Source organism: Homarus americanus, unplaced genomic scaffold (genome assembly GCF_018991925.1).
Source record: "Homarus americanus isolate GMGI-L3 unplaced genomic scaffold, GMGI_Hamer_2.0 scaffold53233, whole genome shotgun sequence".
Classification (NCBI taxonomy): domain Eukaryota; kingdom Metazoa; phylum Arthropoda; class Malacostraca; order Decapoda; family Nephropidae; genus Homarus; species Homarus americanus.
This window is the reverse complement of record NW_024751660.1, coordinates 1,775,296-1,790,520: the sequence shown is the minus strand read 5'-3', so window position 1 is coordinate 1,790,520 and position 15,225 is coordinate 1,775,296. Positions and strand designations below refer to the sequence as shown.

General features: G+C 46.0%; 1 protein-coding gene across 1 annotated transcript in view; it reads left to right on the top strand.

The window, feature by feature from the left end:
* The first annotated feature begins 9,679 nt into the window (after positions 1-9,679).
* Positions 9,680-15,225, top strand: part of LOC121854720 — a 25,645-nt gene continuing 20,099 nt past the window's right edge. Inside the window, exons 1-2 of the mRNA XM_042349456.1 lie at positions 9,680-10,641; positions 13,482-13,646. Coding sequence (XP_042205390.1) covers positions 10,534-10,641; positions 13,482-13,646 — 273 coding nt within the window. The 5' untranslated portion in view covers positions 9,680-10,533. The remainder of the gene's footprint in view (positions 10,642-13,481; positions 13,647-15,225) is intronic.

Here is a 15,225-nt window from a genome sequence, read left to right as displayed (position 1 = left end):
TTGTTCAGATTGTGGAGCAGACTGTGAGGAGATCTTCCTGGTATGCTCATCCGAGGCAGTTCTGCAGACAATGCTCTGCAGTAAGGATGAGGAGGAGAGAAGAGTGGCAGTCAAAAAGATCTTGGATATGAGACTTATGAGAGGATCTGGGCATGACGAATGGTGACGATTCCTTCAGGGTCAGGAAGACTCCTGAAGTCAATCTAGGTGCCAAGACCCTCACTGATCTCATAGATCTGGATAACATCCAGGCTGGCAGTGAGCCCCTCTTACCTGCAGCCTCACCAATGTTCAAGTCAGAGCTTTCCTGGACAACCCCATGCATGTCCCTGCCTGGCCCTCGCACACCCAGAGTATAGAGCGTTGTGTACAGCAAGTGAGCGAGGCCAGCAGTCACGTGTACAGCCAGGAGAGGAGGGAAGGCTACATCCGAGCTCAGGTGGTCAGCAGGGAGGTGATGAGTAGAAACAGAAGCAAGAAAGACATGTTCTCTATGGTGTGCAGCAACACCGGGTCGTAGTAGTAAAACCGGTTTTTGTATTTGATGATTTTGTTTTCTAAAGGAATATTAAATTTAATAAATGTGTCAAGATCATTCGTTTCACTATTCTGGATCATTTTCATCCTAATAAATTAACCTGATACATTTACTTTACTTTAAATAAGCTATTTAGTGGTGTTGGTAAAAGGGTGGGAATACTGAATTTTCATAAGATTTCAAGTTAAAATTTTCCTAGCAAAAAATAAAAACTTTTCAAATCTGAAGATATCACATGATTCTGCACATAGAACTACATCATTAATACCATGGGCCGATTTTTCAAACTCAAAAAAAAAAAATTCGCCTCCGTATGACACACCCTAATATAACATAGAACTTGATAGAAATCAGCGACGTGATAATTTTCAGTATTAGTATATCAAAGAGGTGGGCATTTGTCGTCACTAAGCACTGACAGATACCGTCCCAAGACAATGTTATTTCTTGATGTTCATGTACAGTTGCCAGCAAAAGTTCTCCCACAGCCCTGTGCAGCAGAGCTGTGGGAGAACTTTTGCTGGCAACCGTCTGCACCCAAGAGCTGTCTGGTCATACTGTTAATCTCCTCTACTAGGTTTGTTATTTTGTTCAATGCAGCAAAATATTAAACCATTTAACACTAAAACTTCTCGACTACTAAATATGATGCACGAAAGTTTACATTTAAAGAAACTCAAATAAATGGAGAAAAAGAATAATCTTCGATAAGCTGCTCCGCTCTACAAATTTCACATTGTCCAACTTATTAGGCTAAATTGAATTATATTACATTAAAGTTATTTAGAAAAAAATTATCTGCATCACTGATGCGGTAGTGTCACACTCACTGATAGGAGAACATTTTTATTTTTGTACACACCAGCCAGCAGGTGGTGGCAGATGTAGTCGAGGCAATTTCTACCCCCCAGCCCTTCTAGTAGCCGGAGCTACAGTACTGCCATTGTCCCTTGACCGTCTTTTGCATTTTCATAATTCTGTTGTACAGTATTTTGAGGTAGGCAATGGAGGAAATAATCGTAAGTTCGTAATATACTGTAATCCCCTATCTGGTCAGCGGGATGCACGGAAATGGTTCTGTAGTGGATTCCTCCCCTACAAACGCTGTTTGTCGCTGCCTAGCCTGTCCTCGTGGTCTAGGTCAGCAACCAGCGCCGCCCCACATGACGGAGGTCAACTATTAAGCCATGCCTACCTCCGGTATATAAGACCACCACCTCGTGACCTCCTCTTTCTACCTACAGCCACCAGCAAGCAACACCTCCTCCCCCGCTCCTGCCAAGCGGCCCCATCTCCAGCCGGCGACCATGGCGACCCACAAGGTGGTCCTCCTCTGAGCACCCTCACCAACCAGCTCTCTCTACTCAACGCTTATAACCATGCTGCCTTCCCTGCACCAAGCTGCAGTGTACATACAATACAATATGTATACTGAAAGCACAGTGTGGGTTTCCTTTCTCCAACCCATCCTGAGTGTGAACCAATATCTCATAACCCCACAAATTTGTGGGGTACGAGATATTGGTGCAGGAAAGTAGCAGGGAGTACCTGAGGGAAAAAAAAGGGGTGTGTGGGGCCGCACTCAGGCTCATGGGCCGCGTCGAGAGCAGGGGCTGCCAGGCAGGAGCGTTGGAGGGTTCGCGTCAGGAGGAGGGTCCAGGACAGTGGCAGGGGGTACTGCTGGGCCGGGGGCGGCATCTGAGGCAGGACGGTTGTGCTGGGGTCGGTAGGACGTGGTGCTTGGGGCAGGAAGAGGAGCTGGTGTCTGCTTAGAGAAGCAGTGCTGCTCTAGGGTGTCTAACCTTCGGTGGAGAGACAGTAGCTGTAGAGCCGATGAGAGCTGCCTCTGTGTGGGCAAGCCAGTCCCATGTTGTTTGAAGACTGGGAGAGTGATCGGTTTCTCCTCCATCCTGTGTGAGTGCGAATCTCTGGGGGTCACCATTTGTGGGATACAGGACATTGGTTCTCACTCAGGATGGGATGGAGAAAGGAAACTCACAATGTGCTCTCAGTATACATATTGTATTGGATGTACAATGCAGCTTGGTGCTGGGAAGGCAGCATGGTTACAAGCGTTGAGTAGAGAGAGTTGGTTAGTGAGGGTGCTCAGAGGAGGACCAGCTTGTGGGTCGCCATGGTCGCCGGCTGGAGCGGGAGCCGCCAGGGGGGAGCGGAGGAGGAGGTGTTGTTTGCTGGTGGTTGTAGGTAGAAAGAGAGAGGTCACCACGAGATGAGGTCTTACATACAGAAGCATTGAACATGAATTTGAGTAACAGCATGTACAAGCTGGACAATTTTGTAATTAAGAAGATTTGTAACCAGGTGAGAAGGCCGGGTCACCTGACCATCTGACCTGACCACCAACCGTTGTGTGCTATTTAAAGATTAGTAGGGTCATTACCTAATACCTGACCATTGTGGACCTGGTCTCACCCTCCTCTGTATATATACACCTTGTATTTGTATTACTCTCTCTAGTCTGTACTCACCCCTGAAGATGTGAATTACACGAAAGCGCTTGGGAACTTCGTGTTTTCTTCTTTCCTTGTGGTTATCAGCATATACCTAGATCACTCGCACCTACAGTGATTTACTTGCATATATATATATATATATATATATATATATATATATATATATATATATATATATATATATATATATATATATATATATATATATATATATATATATATATTTATTTATTTATTTATTTTTCATGTAGCTCCACAATGAAAACGTGGATAAGATAAATCACACGGAGAAAAGTGAAACAATGGAGCACCTTAGCTTTTGTCTTTATTCAAGACATCTTCAGAGGCAACTGGATTACATGCACAGAGAATGCTTAGATATACAGGGTGACCTTATTAAACATGAGGTCAAGTCATGATGATGTCATCCACTAATCCCCACACCAACACCAACACACACTTAGAGGAGCTTAAGAGAAAGGGGGCGACTTGATTAGTCAGATCAGGTCAGGTCAAAATTAAGGGACCTACTAAATAACTATCCTACATCTAGCTACAAGGATTTCAAAGCATTTTTAACCTTGGGCCATTGACAAATAAATTTATGTAACATTATCAGTTTTGTACTGACCATCACTGAGGTTTATTCATTTTAATTCCTTGATCAATCTAGCTTCAACCAGAAGTCTTTCTGTGACACAAGATGATTTGAATACTTCTAAGCTTTTTTCCCAAGCAATGGGATGATTATTATTCCTAACATGAACGAACAGGGCACTGCTTTCAGATGCTGTTCTGATATTGAACTTATGTTGTTTGATTCTGAGCTGCAATGTTTTTCCTGCGTATCCTATATAATTATCATAATATTTGCTACATGGAATACAATAAACATTTCCATTTACATTCAAAGTTGGACTATTTTTTATTAACATAATGGTAATGGTTGAGTCATGCTTGAAAACAACATTAATATTTAGTAATTTAAGAGACCGAACTAACGGGACAAATTCATTGCGATAAGGCAGAGACAAAATATTCTTAAGTGTAGGAATTTGCCTGGTTTATATTTAGTCCATATAGCTCGATGAACAAGCTTTGTGTGAAATATGACAGTCTGGAAATGCTTTTAGTGTCCTTGTGGCATGGTGGTTGCGCACCCTGGTCACACGCAAAAGGTCGAGGGTTCGAGTACTGGCTGGTGAGGTCGTTGATTATATGTTGAAAGTCAGCATGCTATATGGACTAAATTAAATATATCTGGTCACCTTGTGTTTCATACCAGCTGGATTCGGTAAAATGCTACTCCCACCACACAAGTGACACGGGCAATCCCCATTGGAGGTTCACGACGCCATCAGCTCAATGAACAGGCTTTGTGTTAAATATAACAAAGTCAAGAATTGTTGTAGTAGCATGTTATGTTATTTCCAATAGAATAATAGGGTTGGTTTTAACAACGTATAAGGGTGGACTTAACTATTTAATAATTAAAACACAACACTAGTCTGACACACGGCAACACTCCCACGACGCACGGCAGAACTCCCACTGCACACGGTTCACAGCAGGACTCACGCGGCTCCCGGCAGGTGTTGTACACACCAGCAAGTAGTGGCAAGTGTTTTACACGCCATGAGGTAGTGGCAGGTGTTTTACACACTAGCAGGTAGTGGCAGGTGTTTTACACACCATGAGGTAGTGGCAGGTGTTTTTCACACCAGTAGGTAGTTGCAGGTGTTGCATACACCAGGAGGTAGTGGCTGCTGTTGTACACACCAGCAGGTAGTGGCAGGTGTTGTATACACCAGCAGGTAGTGGCAGGTGTTTTACACACTAGCAGGTAGCGCCAGGTGTTTTACACACCAGCAGGTAGTGGCAGGTATTGTATACACCAGGAGGTAGTGGCAGTAGTTGTATACACCAGCAGGTGGTGGCAGGTGTTGTATACACCAGAAGGTATTGGCAGGTGTTTTGCACAATAGCAAGTAGTGTCAGATGTTTTACACTCTAGCAGGTAGTCGCAGGTGTTTTACACACCAGTAGGTAGTGGCGGGTGTTTTACACACCAGCAGGTAGTAGCAGGTGTTGTATACACCAGCAAGCAGTGGCAAGTGTTGTACACATCAGCAGAAAGTGGCAGGTGTTGTACACACTAGCAGGTAGTGGTAGGTGTTTTACACACCATCAGGTAGTGGCAGGTATTTTACACACCATCAGGTAGTGGCGGGTGTTGTATACACCAGCAGGTAGTGGCAGGTGTTGTATACACCAGCAGGTAGTGGCAGGTGTTGGCAGGTGTTTTACACACCATGAGGTAGTGGCAGGTGTTGTATACACCAGGAGGTAGTGGCTGCTGTTGTACACACCAGCAAGTAATGACAGGTGTTTTACACACCATGAGGTAGTGGCAGGTGTTTTACACACCAGTAGGTAGTCGCAGGTGTTGCATACACCAGGAGGTAGTGGCTGCTGTTGTACACACCAGCAGGTAGTGGCAGGTGTTTTACACACCAGCGGGTAGTGGCAGGTGTTGTATACACCAGCAGGTAGTGACAGGTGTTGTATACACCAGGAGGTAGTGGAAGGTGTTTTGCACACTAGCACGTAGTGGCAGGTGTTTTACACACCAGCAGGTAGTGGTGCTGGCATACACCAGACAGGCTGGCAGGTGTTGGGTATACATCAGCAGCAGTGGCAGGTGTTACAATAGTAGAGTAGTGGCAGGTGTTTTCGCACTGGCAGGTAGGTGGCAGGTGTTTACACCAGCAGGTAGTGGCAGGTGTTTTACACACTTGTAGTGGCAGGTGTTGTATACACCAGCAGGTAGTGACAGGTGTTATATACACCAGGAGGTAGTGGAAGGTGTTTGCACACTAGCAGTGTGGCAGGTGTTTTACACACCAGCAGGTAGTGGCAGGTGTTGTATATGCCAGGAGGTATTGGCAGGTGTTGTATACATCAGCAGGTAGTGGCAGGTGTTGCATACACCAAGAGATAGTGGCAGGTGTTTTACACACTAGCAGGTAGTAGCAGGTGTTGTACACAAAGGAGGTAGTGGCAGGTGTTTTACACACAGGCAGGTAGTGGCAAGTGTTTTACACACAAGGAGGTAGTGGCAGGTGTTTTATATAACCAACCGGTAGTGGCAGGTGTTGTATACACCAGGAGGTATGGCAGGTGTTTTACACACCATCAGGTAGTGGCAGGTGTTTTTACACACCAGCAGGTAGTCGGTGTTGTATACACCAGCAGGTGTGCAGGTGTTCTACACATCAGCAGATAGTGGCAGGTGTTGTGCACTAGCAGGTAGTGGCAGGTGTTGTATACACAGGCAGGAAGTGGCAGGTGTTTTACGCACAAGCAGGTAAGTGGCAGGTGTTGTATACACCAGCAGGTAGTGGCAGGTGTTTTACACACAGCAGGTGGCAGGTGTTGTAGTGTTGTTGTATACACCAGCAGGTAGTGGCAGGTGTTGTGCACTAGCAGGTAGTGGCAGGTGTTTTACACAAGCTGGTAGTGGCAGGTGTTATATGCACCAGCAGGTAGTGGCAGAAGGTTATGCACTAGCAGGTAGTGGCAGGTGTTTTACACACCAGCTGGTAGTGGCAGGTGTTGTATACACCAGCAGGTGGTGGCAGGTGTTGTATACACCAGGAGGTAGTGGCAGGTGTTTTACACACCAGCAGGTAGTGGCAGGTGTTGTACACACTGGCAGCTAGTGGCGGGTGTTGTACACACCAGCTGGTAGTAACAGTCTTGTATACACCAGCAGGTGGTGGCAGGTGTTGTATACACCAGGAGGTAGTGGCAGGAGTTGTCACCAGGAAGAAGTGGCAGGTGTTGTACACACTGGCAGCTAGTGGCAGTGTTGTATACACCAGGAGGTAGTGGCAGGTGTTGTATGCAGTGGTGTGGCAGGTGTTGTATATACCAGCAGGTAGTGGCTGGTGTTGTGCACTATCAGGTAGTGGCAGGTGTTTTCACACCAGCTGGTAGTGGCAGGTGTTGTATACACCAATAGGTAGTGGCAGGTTTGTATACACCAGGAGGTAGTGGCAGGTGTTGTATACACCAGGAGGTAGTGGCAGGTGTTATACCACACAGGAGGTAGTGGCAGGTGTTGTATACAGGAGGTAGTGGCAGGTGTTGTATACAGCAGGTGTGGCAGGTGTTGTGCACTATCAGAGTAGTGGCAGGTGTTTTCACACCAGCTGGTAGTGGTAGGTGTTGTATACACCAGCAGGTGGTGGCAGGTGTTGTATACACCCAGGAGGTAGTGGCAGGTGTTTTACACACCAGCAGGTAGTGGCAGGTGTTGTACACTAGCAGCTAGTGGTGGGTGTTGTACACACCATTTGGTAGTGGCAGGTGTTGTACACACTAGCAGCTAGTGGCGGGTGTTGTACACACCAGCAGGTAGTGGCAGGTGTTTTACATACCAGCAGGTAGTGGCAGGTGTTGTATACACCAGGAGGTAGTAGCCGGTGTTGTATACACCAGCAGGTAGTGGTAGGTGTTGTACACACCATCAGGTAGTGGTGTGTTGTACACCAGCTGGTAGTAACGGTGTTGTATACACCAGGTGGTGGCAGGTGTTATACAACAGCAGGTAGTGGCAGGTGTTGTGCACTGCAGGTAGGTGGCAGGTGTTTGACACCAGGAGGTAGTGACAGGGTGTTGTACACCGGAGGTAGTGACAGGTGTTGTATACACCAGGAGGTAGTGGCAGGTGTTGTGCACTAGCAGGTAGTGGCAGGTGTTTTAGACACCATCAGGTATGGCAGGTTTGTATGCACCAGGAGGTAGTGACAGGTGTTGTATACACCAGGAGGTAGTGACAGGTGTATACACCAGGAGGTAGTGGCAGGTGTTGTGCACTAGCAGGTAGTGGCAGGTGTTTTTTAGACACCAGGAGGTAGTGACAGGAGTTGTATACACCAGGAGGTAGTGACAGGTGTTTTATACACCAGCAGGTAGTGGCAGGTGTTTTAGACACCAGGAGGTAGTGACAGGTGTTGTATACACCAGGAGGTAGTGACAGGTGTTGTATACACCAGGAGGTAGTGGCAGGTGTTGTGCACTAGCAGGTAGTGGCAGGTGTTTTAGACACCAGGAGGTAGTGACAGGTGTTGTATACACCAGGAGGTAGTGACAGGTGTTGTATACACCAGGAGGTAGTGGCCGGTGTTGTATACACCAGCAGGTAGTGTAGGTGTTGTACACCATCAGCGAGGTTGTATACACAGGGAGGTAGTGCAGGTGTTTTATACACCAGCAGGTGTGGCAGGTGTTATATACACCAACAGGTACAGTGTTGTGCACTAGGTGTAGGTGTTTTAGACACCAGGAGGTAGTGACAGGTGTTGTTATACACCAGGAGGTAGTGACAGGTTTTGTATACACCAGGAGGTGAAGTGACAAGTGTTGTATACACCAGCAGGTAGTGGTAGGTGTTGTATACACCAGCAGGTAGTGGCAGGTGTTGTGCACTAGCAGGTAGTGGCAGGTGTTTTAGACACCAGGAGGTAGTGACAGGAGTTGTATACACCAGGAGGTAGTGACAGGTGTTTTATACACCAGCAGGTAGTGGCAGGTGTTGTATACACCAGCAGGTAGTGGCAGGTGTTGTGCACTAGCAGGTAGTGGCAGGTGTTTTAGACACCAGGAGGTAGTGACAGGAGTTGTATACACCGGGAGGTAGTGACAGGTGTTGTATGCACCAGGAGGTAGTGACAGGTGTTGTATACACCAGGAGGTAGTGGCAGGTGTTTTACACCAGCAGGTAAAGTGGCAGGTGTTGTATACACCAGCAGGTAGTGGCAGGTGTTGTGCACTATGAGTAGTGGCAGGTGTTTTAGACACCAGCAGGTAGTGGCAGGTGTTGTATACACCAATAGGTAGTGGCAGGTTTTGTATACACCAGGGGTAGTGGCAGGTGTTATATACGCAGGAGTGTGTGGAGGTGTTGCATACACCCAGGAGGTAGTGGCTTGGGTGTTGTATACACCAGGAGGTAGTAGCAGGTGTTGTATGCACCAGGAGTTAGTGGCAGGTGTTGTATACAGGAGGTAGTGGAAGGTTTTGTATACACCAGGAGGTAGTGGCAGGTGTTGTATACACCAGGAGGTATGGCAGGTGTTGTATACACCAGGAGGTAGTAGCAGGTTTTGTATACACCAGGAGGTAGTGGCAGGTGTTGTATACACCTGGAGGTAGTGGGAGGTGTTGGGCACTAGCAGGTAGTGGTAGGTGTTTTAGACATCAGCAGGTAGTGGCAGGTGTTGTAGTGGGAGGTGTTGGGCACTAGCAGGTAGTGGTAGGTGTTTTAGACATCAGCAGGTAGTGGCAGGTGTTGTATACACCAATAGGTATAGGTTTTGTATACACCAGGAGGTAGTGGCAGGTGTTGTATACACCAGGAGGTAGTGGCAGGTGTTGTATACACCAGGAGGTAGTGGCAGGTGTTGTGTACACCAGGAGGTAGTGGCAGGTGTTGTATGCACCAGGAGGTAGTGGCAGGTGTTGTATACACCAGGAGGTAGTGGAAGGTGGCGTGCAGGTAATAGCGTGCTCAAGGTTCTGACTGCTGGGGGAGGCACTCAGGGGAGGTAGGTGGGAGGGAGGGCTATCTCAGAGGGAGGAGTATGTCGGCAGTGAGGCGAGGTTTACGGGTGCACCAGTGTGTCTTGTGGAGACTCTAGCAGTGGTCAGTGCTCCTCACTCCGCTGTCAGTATCGTTCATCTTTCACCACCGACAACTATTGAAGTCATTTTATTTCTGTGTTAAAAAAATCGTGGTACAGTACATCTCCTTCTGGCCACACGTACTGTAATAGTCGTTCTCAGGGGAAGAATGACCCCTGGAGGTGGTCTGGATGACATTCCTTCCCTCCAGCACTATTAGTTTTTTAAAAAGCCAGAGAACAAAATTCTGCAAGCCTGAAGAACAGCATTTAACATGCATGAAGAACAACATTCAACATACATAAAGAACAAGATTCATCTTGCATGAAGAACAACATTCAGTAAACATGATGTACCCCACTACGCCCACCACACAGATCTATTCTCCATGGTCCAATTAGCTAAGGCAATTATTCCGTGATTGTGTTGATAGCAGCTCTAACGATCTTCAGATAGCTGTTTAGGGACGATGTTTTGTCAGTGTGCCGGAAACTCCTCATCTGAACGAAAATACCCATGAGATTCATAGACAGCAAAGGCCGTCGTGTTCCAGACGTAAAAATAAATGAAAACCACGTAACTCCCGAATTAGATATTTTTTAATAGCTCGTGCCGCAGAGAAGATAAAACAAATGACAGAAAATAGCGAATTAGTGTTACCATGTCTTGCAGTAGTCACAATATGGCAGTCTAGGTTCGTTCAGCTCCTCTTCACGCCTGCAGCGGCCACGAATGTTGAGCCATATGTTTCAGGAAGAGGGGTACTTTCATGTAGATCAAGACCAGGTGTAACAGAAGCTGTACCAAACCAGGAAGAACAATTGTACCGCCAGGATGAAGGTGGGCAAGATTAACGAGGGATACAGCAGTCTGCGGGATGCTCATCTCGCGCACTACTTCTCCAGGGACGACGTGATCAAACACCTCGTGCACATGGGATTGGTAAGTACTTGACTAACTACTAAGCAGGTGTACACGGGTCTTGCAGATTTTTGTATAACACACACACACACACACACACAAATAAACACATCGAAACACTCGCCCACCACTGTCAACAGCCCCACTCTCACATGTAGGCCAGCTGTGAGGCGGTGATCAATGCAACCTGAATAGTTTGGACAGGTGGGCGTGGCTGTCTGGAGACCTCTTGAGTCGAGGCCCAGGTACGTTAATCAATGTTGCATACTCGGTCACGCCCACAGGACACACCAGGACACAAGAGAATAACACCTAAAACCTGCCTCTTTAAGGTCGTTTGCTTCATATATCTGGTGAATTGTAGCACCAGCTATTATTGTTTCAGCACTGTAGCACCAGCTTTTGTCTTTTACAGATTTTAATATAGCATGTAACTTTTTTTTATGCCTTTCATACCCCTTGAAGGTAGTTACTTGCACGCCGAGCAATTTACAAATGATTATAAAAGAATTACGAGCCTTGGTTAGCTGTTGGCCTTCACCCAGGTTGGGGAAACTGGCGGTTTTGGGGTAAGGTGCGATGGGGTGGGGAAGTGTGGTGCTGCATTAGGGAAGGAATGAGAAAAGCAAGAGAGGTGTAGATCAAAGGGAGGAGGAAAAATAGGGTTGGGAAGGAAGGTCAATAGGAAGACGATGTGAAAAAGGGAGAGGGGGAGGAGGAGGAGGAGGAGGAGGGGGAGGAGGAGGAGGAGGAAGTGAGGAAAGGGAAAGGAATAGATGATGAAAAAATGAAAAGAAAAAAAGTAGGTGGAAAAAGGAAGGGGAAAATGAAGTAAGTGGGAAAGAAGAGGAAAATGAAGTGGGGTAAGAAGGGGAGAAAGACGAGCAGGAAAAGGGGGAGAAGAGGGTGAAGAAGAAGAGGAGGGGGGTTAGGGTGAGAGGAGGAAGGAAAGAGCTTGAGGAGAACAGACAACAGGAAGGTGGCTCACTAGATGGACTATTGATTGCCTTCCACTGCTACCCTCTGTGTGTGTGTGTGTGTGTGTGTGTGGACACACGCTTGCGGGCAACTGAAAGGTATAAGGACAGTCTTAAGACAAACCTGAAAAAGTGCCAAATCGACCTCCTCACCTGGGAGACGATTACCCTGTTATGAAAACGAATGTAAGCACTGGGAGGCTTTATTCAACTTAATGCAACATCAGTATCCATAATTCTATAATAAACAGAATAAACAGGAATTAAAAATTAAAAATGACTAAGCTTCAAGTAACAAAATTGGCTTAACACAAATAAAATTAACATAACATAACATAAGAAATATAAGAGAACTTCTAACAATATAATCTAGAGCACCTCATAATACATCATACCCCACACCGTAACGCTTGGAGGATCACCACACAAGAAGGTGTCAATATTTTCGAGTTAGCCCAACTGCATAACGAGACAGACAAGCGTCAACGCCGGAAAGACGCTGCCGCCGCCCCTCCACACACTAGATGTAGCCCCCCCCCCCACATGTGCAACATCTGTGATCGACCCTGCCGGTCCCGTATCGACCTTTTTAGTTACCTCGGAACTCACCAACATAGGTGACATCCTTACTAACTCATATAATTGTATCATAGCTGGATGATCGTTATACTCGATTCCTAGTGACAGCAAAGTGGTTGTTGTGGTGTCCTTGTTTACCCATTATTTCCTACACATGGTTTCCCTTATCTTCTTCCCCTTCTTCTTTTCTTTTTCCTTTTTTTGTAGAGAGAGAGGGTGAAAGAAGATTAGAGGTGGAGGAAGGAAGTTATAGTTCGGAAATTGAAGAAATTAGGAGGTAGAAGGAGGCAGGCTGACCACCTTGCCATGGGTTAGCTAAGCTAATAGTGTGTTAGGGCTGTGTCATGGGTTAGTTATTGTCTGTCGGTACAAGTACTAGACAGCCTACCTTATCCCATACATGGGTGTTTTATTGGCCTTTTTTCATATTTCGCCAACCCTACTGGCGGATGCTGGTCTAGGAAGGTAGTCTATTGCCTGGCCATATAAATCGTTGTTGGTTGTTGTCGTCGTTGTCTGGTGGGAGACTTTGAAGGAGTTCTTGTTCTGAACGTTCTATCTTGTGTCAGATTCTGCTGGCCAGGGTGTGCAGCTGCTGGTTGATGGGTTTTATTCTCAGGTCTCTATGTATCTCGGTTGCGGATCTGGTCATGTGGTTCACATGTGACGAATCTCAGGGCTTCATTTTGGACCACCTGTAATTTTAATAATTGGGTGGTGCTCATAGTATGAAGAGGTACTGCTGGGTAATTTAATATCGGTATGATAAGTGATGTAACCAAATGGAGTTTTATTTTCTCAGGAAGCACGTTAAAACAATATAGTTTTTCGTCTCTCTTTTTGCCTTTTCCTTCCTGGTGTGGACATGGTGGGAGTAACCTGTGGTGGATATATGCATGCCCAGGAGGGTGCCTGTGTTTTTGTACTCTATCTGGGCATTGTTGGTTACCAATGGATAGGTTTTCCTTCTGCATTAGGGTATCATTGTGAATTTCGGGAGACTGGTTTGGATTTTCCATTTACTATCTTCCCTCTTCCATACCATCCCACCCCCTCCCTCCCTCCCTCCCTCCCTCCCTTAGCGGCCTTGCCTATTTATATCATCTTTTCCTCCATTTCAAGCCCCCCCCCTTTTGTCCCTCTCTTCCGACAAAGAATGTTTTTTCTTAAAAGGTTCCCTCCCTATTTACCTTACCCCACCATCGCCACGACATTCACTTCTTTCTTTCCCGTCAAAGAGAGCTACCACAACCTTCCTTCCCAAACTTCATAACTACAAATCATTCACAATTTTCCCCCGTCCAGGTGACGCGGAGGGGAGAAGTAGTGCCGGAAGCTGAGTGGCGGAGGCTGTACGCCAAGGAACAGAGAGAAGCCAGGGAGCTAGAGAAGGAAGAGCACAGGAGAAGACTTCAAGAGGCCGAGGAGGCGTCCAAGAGGAGAATCAAGGAGAAGATCAGGAAGAGAGAGGTGAGAGGAGACAGAGGAGGAGAGTCTGGACGGGAAGTGAGAGGAAGTGAGATTGGGTGAGAAAAAAAGTGGTGACAGGGTCAGGGGATGATGGAAGACGACGCCAAGAGATTTATGTTTGGCAGAATGATAAATTTTTCTGGAATGGGAGGAAGAAGAGGATAAAGGGGTAGAGAACAGGTGCATGGGGTTTACAGGTAAAAATGAACTAGAGCGTGAGACGGGTGGTTCTGTTACCCGGATCATAGCGGGTCACAGACTACGGGTCAGAAAATTCATAAAAAAGTGTGACGTTTTGGAGAGTGAGGCGTGAGAAGGGAAGTTGAGGGACGACAGTTGTAGAATTAATAAAGGGAAAAGTGATAAGAATTAACAGTTGGTGGGATTAGTAAACAAGCAGAAAGGAAATACCGTAACATAAACATGCCTTAGTCACCCTTTCAGAATTGTTTCCATCAAAGGCTTTTAGAAAAACTTAGTAGCCTGAGGCAAGACATTGATAATAAATACAAGAAGCTACTTCTGAGTTAGAGTTGTGAACTGTTGTAATAACCTGCCAGAGTGTGTTGTGGCGGCACCGAAGGTGAGCTCATTCAAGACCAGATACATCCTGGAGCCAGTACATGCCCAGTATTTGCCAACAATATGTAACAGAGCCAGTGCATGCCCAGTACTTGCCAAGAGTGTGTAACAGAAAACCAGTACATGTCCAGTACTTGCCAAGAGTGTGTAACAGAAAGCCAGTACATGCCCAGTACATGCCAAGGTTTTTAATTTAACAAATTTATTGACAAAGCTTGGAGTACAGTTTGCCTAATTTGAGTAATTCAGTCAGGTCTTGACACTGAGGGTGGTATTACTTCTCACTGCCACGCAGGACAGAGGTTCATACACAATGAAATACATCATATTCATTTACAGTATATATAGGTCAGAGTCATGTGGGTGATGTCACTGTTCACTGCCATGAAAGACAGTGGTTCATATACTTTGGACGTCATATTCTAATTGAAGATTAATCAGTGTGGGCTAGCAAATTTGGAATAAATAGCAAGAATGTCCTCAAGCACCCCCGATTCAATGAAGTAATTACAAAGTTCATGATACAATAAGCCAGGTGGCCTGAAGTCTTTGATAGTGTCACATTCAATAATATAGTGTTCAGGTGTATGCTTTAAAGGTTTATCACAAGGTTTACATGCTGAGTGTTCCGGTATGGGAACAGCGTTACTAACTTGCCAGATGTGTCTGTATCCTAGCCTAATTCTGGCCACAACTACATCACATTGTCTGGCTCTGTCCTTATGCTGGCAATACCGGTACCTCTCGTCACAAAATTTGTCATATTTACTAATGCTACGACTGCCAAGTCTCTCTGCATTTCTCAGTTCTTCTAGATCAGAGTTCATGATTCTGACTTGAATGTTTTTAAGTACTGTACGGCATTGGACAGGCCAAGGTCACGGTCAACATTTTCTTTCTTACATGCCTCATTGGCCAGTCTATCAGCACTGTCATGATACCTAATTCCAACATGGGACTGAATCCACACAAATTCGATAAGAGAGTTGTTCTCATT